Here is a 12,009-nt window from a genome sequence, read left to right on the forward strand (position 1 = left end):
AATTCTTCCGTCTGACTGTAATTTTTTCAATGTAAGATTAATATTAGATTATTATAATATGAAAAGGAAATGTATTTGACATCAACTCTAGTGTGTGTTGCTCATAGGTTGTGTTAAAGGAGCAGTATGTAAGTTTTTGACTGTACTAATAAAAACAGATACTATAATATATTCATAGATATTTAAGAAACATGCTAAGTTCACCTATCTGTTTCTGTGGAAAAAACAATCTTGTAGACAGTAATTCTCTTTTTGAAATGTGCCTTTCGTGTTGCTATGTCTGTGTTTTGGTCTGTGTGATTCTGCCCACTGCCAATTTACACAATAGTGTATTTTGACAGCTCAGTTGCTAGTTATCAAGGTTGACTAAAAAGAGACTGTAATGGCCCATAAATGCAATTTCTGGTGGACGCAACCTCCAATATCCCTTCAGAATTTTTTTTGTGGTATTGAAACAATAGAGTAACCATGAATTTTTGTTTTTAACTGTATTAAAACCATGATTAATTTTCGTAAGGAATGAACCTCAGATTGAGTAATAAATATCTACATGACAAGTTTGTAATTTGCTGACACCAATAAATAAGAGTAGATAAACTTGTGCTTTCCATCGTCACTCGCGCTCCTGTATGTGTCTGGCAACTCGAGAGGCTACAGGGAGAAAACATCTCCAATATTTTAAGTTTAGACGTCAGTGTTACGTTCAGCTCCTTTAAAGGCATGGGTGTCGAGTCCTGCTCCTGGAGGGCCGGCGTCTCTGCAGAGTTTTGCTCCAACCCTAATCAAACACACCTCATCAAGCTTATCGTGGTCTTCCAAGGCCGACTAGAAACTTTCAGGCAGGTGTGTTGAAGGAAGTCAACATCATAAACTCTGCAGGACATCCAGCCTCCAGGACCAAGTTTGGACACCCCTGATTAAAGGGGACATATCATGAGAATCTGTCTCCATGTTTAAGTGCTATAATTGGGTCCCCAGTGCTTCTATCAACCTAGAAAATGTGAAAAACCCAGTAACTTAGTTTTGGTTAACCATTCTCTGCAAGCCTGTGAAAAAATAGCTTATTGAAATTTGTCTCCCCTGATGTCAGAAGGCGATCTTAATAATATAATACCACCCCTTAATCTGGACTATCCAATCACAACACTGTCATTTCGTGCAGAGATCAACTCATTTGGATTTTAAAGGACACACCCAAAAGCGGCACATTTTTGATCGCACCTACTAAGTGTTAATTTAAACATGTTATAATAAATGATCTGTGTGGGGTATTTGAGCTAAAACTTTACATACGCACTCTGTAGACATCAAATAATTGTTTTACATCTTAAAAAAGTCTTGTGAAATGTCCCCTTTAAGTGTGTGTTGATGTTTATTGCTGCAAAAAGTGAAGTGAAAGTGAAGTTCAGTCTGAGCTCAGCAGGTCTTCTGTCTGATATTGTTTTGCTGAATGTGTAATTTTATTGGCAAATTATTTCAAAGATTAGATACAAACATAGAAATAGAAGTATTTTCAGTTGTGATACTTATTTTTAAGGAAGTAGGTTATGCTTTTTTTCAGCTGCTTGTGATCAGTCTTGTACACAGTAAAGATGGCGGAGGGTGCTAAATCAGTTCCTGGTAAGTGTTTTTTTAACACCGTTTATGTAAGATGAAACAAGCTGTGGTGTTTTTAGTTTTAATATTAGAATGTGAGTTGGTTGTTTAAATTTGTCATTAAGTTATGAACACATCAAGAACCTCAGAATGATTGATAGTAAATTTTGAAATGCAAAACACAGTGTTGCCAGTTGCATAAACATAGCTGTAAGTTAAGACTTAAGAAGTAGCAGTAATATTTGGAATTAAATTAGAACAATCTATCTTTTATGTAACATAAATAAAACAGTTATGATCAGTCCTGTAGAAAACAATACATGACTAACTTTTAGTAAAAAGTTTACACAACTGCTCACGGGTCACTTTAACTGAGCTGAAATCTTGTTTTAACTGCTACTACAATATTCTGAATGAATCAGATTTACAATAATTTTCTATATTTTAGATTCATCAGGTGTTAGCTCCACAGATGAGTCTGTTGTGAGGATTCTTCTTCTGGGCAGGAAGAGTTCTGGGAAAAGCTCATCAGGAAACACTATACTAGGACAAAGAAAATTTAAAGTGAAAAAACCTGAAGCTGAAGTTTGTGAGATACAAACAGACATCGGAGATAAAGAAGTGCATGTGATTGATACTCCAGATCTTCTTGATCCAGATCTCAATGAAGAGCAGCTGAAGAACATGAGCGATCATCTCGTCTCTCTGTGTACAGCAGGTCTCAGTGCAGTACTGCTCGTAACACCTTTAGACAAACCTGTGGGAAATGAAGAAGAGATTCTGTATTTTATTAAATCTTTATTAGGTCCAAACATTCAGAAGTACATCATGGTTCTGTTCACACATGGAGATGAGCTGGAGGATGAGGAGGAGACAATAGATGAGTATCTACAAAACCCAGATCACGCTGACCTCCAGCGATTGGTTACTACATGTGGACGAGCGTTCCACTGTTTCAATAATAAACGTGAAGTGGGAAATCAAGTGCCAGAATTACTGCAGAAGATTAAAGGAATTGTAGCAGAAAACTGTGGGAAATATTTCATGCAACCAAGACAAAGGAGCTCAAGCAAAGACCTTCCTGATATTCTGTGTAAGATTTTTTTAATTCATGTTTTTAAACTATAGCAGATATTCTTTATCTTTTTTTAGGCCAGGAAGCTCTTGGTGAATAGACAGAAAAGAACTATTACATAAATCTCAACATTTTAAATCTACCCTATATAAATACAGTACATGCATATATAGTACATTTATGAATGTGTTTATATAGACTGCTCTTACTTTATCTCATTTATTTATTTGAATGTTTGTTTGATGCCTAATTTTGTTGATTTGGTTGCTGCTGTAGTTTCAGAAGACAGTCCATCATTATCTGCTTCACATGAGAAAGAGCAACAGACGCTCCGAGTCGTGCTGTTGGGAAAAACTGGAGCTGGGAAAAGTGCGACAGGGAACACCATCCTCGGCCGTAATCACTTCCAATCTGCTGCCAGCTCAAAATCTGAGACAAAAAAATGCAGTTCAGAATCTTCCAGTAGGTGTGGCAAACATATATCTGTGATCGACACACCTGGACTTTATGATAATGAGCTCAGTGAACAAGAGGTTTTAACAGAAATTGTGAAATGCATAAGTTATTCGTTCCCCGGACCACACGCTTTCATTATTGTCATTAAAGTGGGACGATTTACTCCAGAAGAGAAAAACACTGTGGAGCAGCTCAAAGAAGTGTTTGGAAGACAGATGGAAAAATACTCCATAATCCTCTTTACACACAAACATCTGTTAGATGAAGAAAAGAAAACCATTGAGCAGTATATAGAGAACAGTGATCCAGATCTTCAGTTTCTTGTGCAGAGTTGTGGAAACAGATTCTTCTGTCTGGATAACAAATCTACAAGTTACCCACAGTTTCAAGATCTCCTCACAAACATAGAGACGATGGTGAGAGAAAATGGAGGACACTTTACAAATGAGATGTTTGCCGAAGCAGAGGAATACATTAAGAACATCCAGAAACAGAAGTTGGATGAGAAAATTGAGAAGTATAAGAAGGAGCATCGACACCCTGTCACTCAAACTGAATGGCAGAAAATTTTCTGGCGTTTAGCAGCCGAGTCTCGATGTGAGGCTGAGCAATCTTTAACTGATATGTGCATAACAGCCGTCGCCCAACTTCTGAACAAGGTTAGAGTAACACATGAGGAGAAAGAAGATGCAATAAAGGAAGCTGAGAGTAAAGGTATAAGCCGTATAGAAGCTGTTAGACTCGCAGTTAGAGCCACACGGAAACTTGCAAAACAGACGATGTGTGGAATACAATGAGATCAGACACACAAGAACCTTAGACATTTCAACCTCAGAAAATTCATGACATAAAACAATCTCAAACTTAAAATCTGAATTAAACAAAACAAATACAATGATATAACCTAGTGTTAATGAATTTATGATAAAGTATTGTATTTTATAAAGTGTTACAAATAAAACTGGGGGGCCCTGGCACCATCTCACCCATCAGTTTGTGAAGCACTGCATTAAACCAGCATGACCACGGAAAGGGTCATTGCTGTCATACTGTTACTCAAATTAGATGTGCTCTGAACTGGACGTCAGAAGATTAACATAATGACGTAGTTTTATTATCTCCTTGTTGAGTGTTGAAGTTGACGACTTCTGCTGAGTGAACTGCAAAGAATTCTCTTCTATTCATTTCATCTCTGACTTCTGCTCTTCCTTTCTCATTATCGATCTTAACTGTAATTCTCCTACACCACAAACCAGCATACATGTTAAGATTATTCATAAGCATAAATGGCGATGTATGTCTACCTGACTCCATCTAAACCTGAAAGAGCTACACTAAAGTAAAAACTAGAAGATAACATAAAAGAACAAAACTATTAGTTAGTTTTCAATTATTGTCCTAAACTTTATCTGGTGTAGCAGAGTAGTTTTAGCAGTTTTGTTTGCAGTAAAATGTGCACTTGAGGAAATGTCTTTCAGGGTTCCCGCGGGGTCTTAAAAAGTCTTAAAAAGTCTGAAATTTAGAAAGTTAAATTTAAGGCCATAAAAAGTCTTAAAAATGGCCAGATTTTCACCCTAGGTCTTAAATTTAATTAACCCAAGTCTTAAATTTCTTACCTCCATTTATTCCCGAAAAGGTTGTCCGAAAAAAAATAAAATGGTAAATTAAAATGCCTCAGTGACGGAGGAAGAATGTATTTGATGGGTGGGCCTCTAAAAAGAAAAGCTCTGCACTTTGCGTGTCACTGAATGTCTCTTCAATCCAGTTTTTAATCATTATTTTTTAAAGAGAATACAAATGTAGGCTATTATAATCCACGCAATTCATGCCATAAGCTATATTTCAGATGTTGTGATCCGACTGTATACTGTAGGTTTGGTGAGAAACATCTTTTCTGTGTTAATTTAACCAACTAGCCCGTGGCTTACCAGAGCATTTGCAAGGTTCTGAAACAGAGGACCCAGAAGCGAAAAAATCAACACTGCTTTATTAAAAATCAACTTAAACAGTCAGGCCGTCAAGTCCCGCGCCATCAACAATGAGTCAACTTTAGTGTTACACAGTTTTCATCTGCAGCCTACAAATGCGACCTCTGGAGGCTACAGCCTTCGGATTTAGAAACGGCCTTGTTTGCAACACACAACAAACCACAAACAGCCTTTTAATAGTAAATTTCCTTTTCATTTCATTATTGTGTAATTAGAGAGGGGAATAAATGCGATGACGGTATAGTGCATATTTATGCACATAACGTATGGGTGGAGAAAGTGTAAAACATGCTAACAAGCCACATATCAGCAGCTGACCATACTGGTCTTCCCATATTAGTGGATTTTATTTGTCAAAAAAATAAATAAATAAATAAATAAACAAAGATATAATAAAAATATGTTTTGAGAATTTCTGAGATCATTGTGCCGCTTTGGTCTTAAATTTCACTCATAATGGTCTTAAAAAGGTCTTAAAAAGTCTTAAATTTGACTTGGTGAAACCTGCAGGAACCCTGTCTTTATCTTAAACCTTATAGCCTAAGACTGACTAAATTTTATGTGTTTTGTGTTTTATTTGCTACCTTGTTTTTAAACTGAATTAAATTCAGTGTGTATTATGAACTTTTATATTCATGAATTTGTGTCTTTTGACCAGAATGACGTGTCTTATATGGAGTCACATTGTATCATTTCTGCCCGTAAAAATCAAATATTTACTTTTAATGTAATGTAATGAAATTGTGAAGTATTGTTAGCACTGTCTGCACTATATCTGTTCTGCGTCTGACCCGTGCCTGTTTTTTTGATTGTTTGTTGCCTGCCCTGACCTACGCTTGGATATTTGACTATGGATTTGGACCTTTGCTGTTTATGTTTGCCTGGTTGTTGACGCTATCCTGTCTGCGTATTACTCTAAAACCTGCATTTGGATCTCAGGTGCATGACACTGACAGATTAGACTTTTATAAGTTGTTGGTTTTACAACCCCAAAACAGAAAAAGTCGGGACACAGTAGAAATTGTGAGTAAAAAAGGAATGGACTAATTTACAAATCTCATAAACTTATATTTTATTCACAGTAGAATATAGATAACATATCAAATGTTGAAAGTAAGATATTTTGAAATGTTATGCCAAATATTGGCTCATTTTGGATTTCATGAGAGCTACACATTCCAAAAAAAGTTGGGACAGGTAGCAATAAGAGGCCAGAACATTTAAATGTACATATAAGGAACAGCTGGAAGACCAATTTGCTACTTATTATGTCAATTGGCAACATGATTGGATATAAAAAGAGTCTCTCAGAGTGGCAGTGTCTCTCAGAGGTCAAGATGGGCAGAGAATCACCAATTCCCCCAATGCTGTAGCGAAAAATAGTTTTCTGAGTTTCTCAGAGAAAAATTGCAAAGAGATTGAAGTTATCATCATCTACAGTTCATAATATCATTCAAAGATTCAGAGAATCTGGAACAATCTCTGTGCCTAAAGGTCAAGACCGGAATACCATACCGGATGCCCGTGATCTTCGGCACTGCATCACATACAGGAATGCTACTGTAATGGAAATCACAACATGGGCTCAGGAATACTTCCAGAAAACATTGTCAGTGAACACAATCCACCGTGTCATTCGCTGTTGCCAGCTAAAACTCTGTAGGTCAAACAAGAAGCCATATCTAAACATGATCCAGAAGCACAGGCGTTTTCCCTGGGCAAGGCTCATTTAAAATGGACTTTGGCAAAGTGGAAAACTGTTCTGTGGTCCAACGAATCAAAATGTGAAGTTCCTTTTGAAAAACTGGGATGCCATTTCATCCGGACTAAAGAGGACAATGACAACCCAAGTTGTTATTAGCGATCAGTTCAGAAGCCTGCATCTCTGATGGTTTGGGGTTGCATGAGTGCGTGTGTCATGGGCAGCTTACACATCTGGAAAGGCACCATCAATGCTGAAAGGTTTATCCAAGTTCTAGATACATATGATCCCATTCAGACGTCGTCTCTTTCAGGCAAGACCTTGCATTTTCAAACATGACAATCCCAGACCACATACTGCATAAATTACAACATCAAGACAGCGTAGAAGAAGGATCTGAGTACTGAAATGGCCAGCCTGCAGTCCAGATCTGTCACCCACAGAAAACATTTGGAGCATCATAAAGAGGAAGATGCGACAAAGAAGACCTAAGACAGTTGAGCAACTAGAAGTCTGTATTACAAAAGAATAGGACAACATTCATTTTCCTAAACATTGATACTCCTCCAGCTGTTCCTGTTATGTACATTTAACTTTTCTGGCCTCTTATTGCTACCTGTCCCAACTTTTTTTGGAATGTGTAGCTCTCATGAAATCCAAAATGAGCCAATATTTGGCATGACATTTCAAAATATCTTACTTTCAACATTTGATATGTTATCTATATTCTACTGTGAATAAAATATAAGTTTATGAGATTTGTAAATTATTCCATTCCTTTTTTACTCACAATTTCTACAGTGTCCCAACTTTTTCTGTTTTGGGGTTGTATTTGATGTTAACAAGTAAATGCCTGTTGTGTTGTATAGATAATCTCTTCATCTCTATATGTGTTTTACAGGTCAATGTTTTAAAGTTGTCTATAATAACAGCTCTCGAATCAGTTTGATTTCAGACTGAGCGTTAAAAAACACAACTAAGATTATTCAATAAAGGCATTTTAATCCATCATCAGTTTGTCTTCTGTTTGTTGTTGTCTCTTCATCTCTCTATCCGTCTTATGCTTGTCAATTAACTTTGTGTAATGAACAGAATCTCCTGACACGAGTACAGTACTGAAAGATCCAGCGAACAGATCCTGGATCTGATGAAAGATAGATTTTACACCAGTTTATACTACAGCCATTTTAAATTATTAAATCATATTTGCTAAGTTACATATTTTATTCATCTTAGCATTTTATTATTTGAAAAAAAAAAAGATTATTCAGAGGAACACATGAGCAGCCCAATCACATTAGATCATATTTGGTTTAGATTATTAGTGTAAACATAAAAATATTAACAATTTCATTCATTTGTTTTATGACATTTTACTGTCAGTGACACAATAAAACACTGATGATGTGCTGAGTGTCCGACAGATGGCGTCCGATCTCTTCTGATGACGTCTCATCTTCCGCGCATGCGCAGCGCGAGTCCGCTCAAACAACAGAAGTCAACACAAACACGGAGATCATGTCAGGTATGAAAACTTTAATGTTATACTTTATTTAAAGTGTTTCTGAACGAGTTACATTAAAACTGAGCAGCTCTGATCACGCTGTGTATGTTTATCAACAACAGAAAATATCTGTAGATATATGTAGACGATCTTTGTGTAGTCTGTTGAAACTGAAACTGTTATTGCAAAGATCATGGACGTGCTAAATATGATTTTGTTTGCTTTTTTTAATTTATAAAAGCAGAATTATGTTATGCCTTTTATTAAGTGAAACAATATTATCTGTTTAACGGGTGCAGAAACAGTGAGAGGTTTTTCTTCTTTGTCTCTTTTGTAGATCAGTCGAGTGGAGGACGAGTGAGTGAACTCGAGGAGGAGAGAGAGAGTGACAGTGAGGAGCTGAGACTCGTTCTGATTGGTCGAACGGGTTCAGGGAAGAGTGCCACAGGAAACACCATTCTGGGACGTCGTCACTTCCTGTCTGCTCTGAGCGCGAGTTCAGTGACCCGTGTGTGTGAGCAGAGCAGTGAGGAGTGTGAAGGATGCAGGTGGAAGAAAGTGCTGGTGGTGGATATGCCGGGATTCGGCGACACTCGGCTCGACGCCAGTCATGTGCACTCTGAGATCGCTAAATGCGTCGCTCTGACCGCTCCCGGTCCGCACGCGTTCCTGCTCGTGATCCCTCTGGGCCGCTACACGGAGGACGAGGACCGGGCTGTGCAGGAGATGGTCCGTGTGTTCGGGGAGGAAGCTCTTCTCCGCCACACTGTGGTGCTGTTCACACGAGGAGATGAGCTGGAGGATGTAGGGATGGAGCGGTACCTGAGCGAGTCTCCAGAGCGGCTGAAGATTCTGCTGAAAAGATGCGGAGGACGATATCACGTCATCAACAACAGACAACCAGAGAACAGAACGCAGGTGAGAGGTTTACTGCAGATGGTGGAGAAGATGCTGGAGGACGGAGGAAACATCTGCTACAGCAGCGATATGTTCCTGCAGGCTGAGCGGGCCATCCGGGAGGAACAGGAGCGACGGATGAGCGAAGGTGAGAGCTCGATGCAGGAGCGGGCCGAACACTGGAGGCTGCGGAGGATCAGCAGACGTCAGGCCCTGCGCTCCACTCTGAGCCGCTTCAGAACAGAAGCCGCGCTCTCGGGGAAAGTTCTTGAGCGTGTTAAAGTGCTGGTGGCCGCCGGAGCTACTGGAATGGCAGTGGGGGCCGTGTTGGGAGCCGCGGCTCCTCTGGCTGCGGCGGCGGGGGCTTCGGTGATGGGTGGCACCGTGGGTTTTGCAGCAGGGCAGCTGGCAGGAGTCTCGGCAGCGGGCGGCGCAGGTGTAGGCAAAGCTCTCGGAACAATAATTGCAGTGGCCTCTGGAAAGACGGCGGTAGCTCTGGGAGCAGCGACAGGTGGAGTGCTGGGGGGTTCGGTGGGTGCGTTGGCAGGGGCGGAGGCTGCAGGACCGCAGGAAGCAGCTTTAGAAGCGCTGCAGCAGGTGGGAGTGATGGGTGCAGCAGTGGTGGGTGTGGCTGCAGGAGTGGGTGGGGCTGTGGGAACGGGAGCGGCAGTGGGGGCGGTGCTAGAGATTGGAGCTGAAACTGCAGCGGGAGCGCTCGTTGCCACTAGTGCCGCAAATGTGACCGCACCGCAAGTGGTGGGTGGCGTTGGAACGACCACACGGATCCTGTCTGCCGCGGCTGAGATCGGACGAGCGGCGGCTGGAGTCGTGCTGGCTGGAGGGCTCGTGATAAAGGTGGTGAAGGAAAAAGTTCGATCTGGAAGCGGAAACGGCTACACGGAACGAAACTCCTATGAGATTTACCTGAACAAATGAACAATGCTAATGGTGTGTTTGACATCCACAGCAGTATACTGTATGAAAAAGACCTTTTAATATTTAACCAAAGAGGATTTATATTTGTATTTTGTGTGATCACCAGACATGAACCAGCACTTATACTAGTTAAGAGTTTATTGATAATGCTGTGTTATTTGATTGATAAATCAGATCAGTAAATAAAAACATTTGTAGATTTGTAATCAGACAGCTTTGCAGGATCATCAAACATCAACATCAGTGGATCAGACGTGTAAATAATGAACTCTGTCACTGATCAGAGCACAGTTAAACACACAAACTTTTGAAATCCTCTTGTGTCCAGATTTATTTTCTTAAACTACTGATTCAGGATCTGCTGTCGGTTCCCCTTTATAATTAAAAACATCAATCTGTTAGACATGAGAAACCTTAAGAAACAAAGTACAGAAAATGATTTTGAGTTGTGTCGAGTTAAACTGGTTTGGTTACTTTTATGATACTGAGGAGTTGAAATCTGTTGTTGGTTATTCTCTGAAGAAAAATTTAAAACATTAAACCTGAATCACTGAAGTGTGCATGTTATATATATTTTATTTTGATTGCTTGAACAACATGAACATTACATGAGTGCTAAGGGTATAAACAAAATAAAAATGACATAGACTATACAGATAGATAGAACCAGCATTTAAAATAAATAAAACAATACATGAAATGCAAACTAAAAGAAATATGAGATGTTTCTGACTGCTGAATTTATAAACATGAATATGAAACTAAAGTATAATCATGAGATTGATCATGTAAGCCTTTCATTTAAAAAGGCAAATATTACATTTTCATTTTATAAAAGAAACACTTGTCAATTATGTACAAACTTTCCACCACAGCCTCTTTGTATATTGACAATGACAGAATATATGCGCTACTGTTTCTGAATATAATAAACCGAATTAATCATTTACATCAATATCTTTAATAAGTCTGATTAAAAATTATTTGCATGGTAACATGTGAACATTATCTTAAATTAAATGAATTTAATTTAATTTAATTTGTAATGAGATATTTGTTAGGTAATACCCAAACTTTCATCCAATCAATATTTTGAATAAATGTAGGCCAATAGAAAATAACTTGTGGTTTACTAACAACTTCTTTTAGAAATAATAAACAAATAGCTGTGTGTTCATGTTTAACATTCACAAACATCTGTCACGATGACATCATTTAAAGTCAAATATATGATGTTTAATGCAGGGGTTCCCAAACTTTTTCAGCGTGCGGCCCCCCTTGTGTACGGTGCATTCCTTCGCGGCCCCCCAAAGAAAATTTGTGACAAAAAACTGTTCTAAAACTCAACATTTTATTTTAAAAAAAATTAATTATACAAAAAAGTAGTGCTTTTGGTTAGTAGCCTTATTTTTTTTAGGTTTAATTACACAGAATTCATGATAAATTAATGTATTTCATAAAATGTCATAAAACTGGGGCCCCCCTGGCACCATCTCGCGGCCCCCCTGGGGGCCCCGGCCCCCAGTTTGAAAACCACTGGTTTAATGTATACAAACACCAGCACTCAAACTCTCTCTCTCTCTCTTTCTCTCTCATTTCTTTAGAATGGTGTAAATCATCAATGGTAATATTTCTATAATAATATTTGCAGGTGTTTTGTATGACAGTCTTTCTAATGTGTCATCTTATAGATTTAGAAGCTGAAAAAATACATAAATAAATATTTTTCAGTGAGAAATAAATAAATCGACCTCACTTTAGCGCTCATATTAACATATTCAAATAACAGCGTTCAAACCCCGCCCACTTATTCATGAAGGATTTGTTCGAAGGGCGTGTCAAATGCAAATGAGCC

General features: G+C 38.7%; 2 protein-coding genes across 2 annotated transcripts; both read left to right on the forward strand.

Annotated features, from left to right (window-relative positions):
* The first annotated feature begins 1,398 nt into the window (after positions 1 to 1,398).
* LOC129436866 (GTPase IMAP family member 8-like) lies at positions 1,399 to 4,784 on the forward strand. The gene is made up of 3 exons (XM_055195133.2): positions 1,399 to 1,620; positions 2,045 to 2,689; positions 2,948 to 4,784. Exons 1-3 carry the CDS (start codon positions 1,593 to 1,595, stop codon positions 3,922 to 3,924), a joined length of 1,650 nt encoding a protein of 549 aa, XP_055051108.2. The 5' UTR covers positions 1,399 to 1,592; the 3' UTR covers positions 3,925 to 4,784.
* A 3,403-nt stretch (positions 4,785 to 8,187) lies between these two features.
* On the forward strand, positions 8,188 to 10,709 carry LOC129436868 (uncharacterized). The gene is made up of 2 exons (XM_055195134.2): positions 8,188 to 8,342; positions 8,659 to 10,709. The coding sequence occupies exons 1-2, from the start codon at positions 8,336 to 8,338 to the stop codon at positions 10,152 to 10,154; spliced, it is 1,503 nt and encodes a 500-aa protein (XP_055051109.2). The 5' UTR covers positions 8,188 to 8,335; the 3' UTR covers positions 10,155 to 10,709.
* The last annotated feature ends 1,300 nt before the right edge of the window (positions 10,710 to 12,009 follow it).

This window comes from Misgurnus anguillicaudatus, chromosome 19 (genome assembly GCF_027580225.2).
Source record: "Misgurnus anguillicaudatus chromosome 19, ASM2758022v2, whole genome shotgun sequence".
In the NCBI taxonomy this organism is placed as follows: domain Eukaryota; kingdom Metazoa; phylum Chordata; class Actinopteri; order Cypriniformes; family Cobitidae; genus Misgurnus; species Misgurnus anguillicaudatus.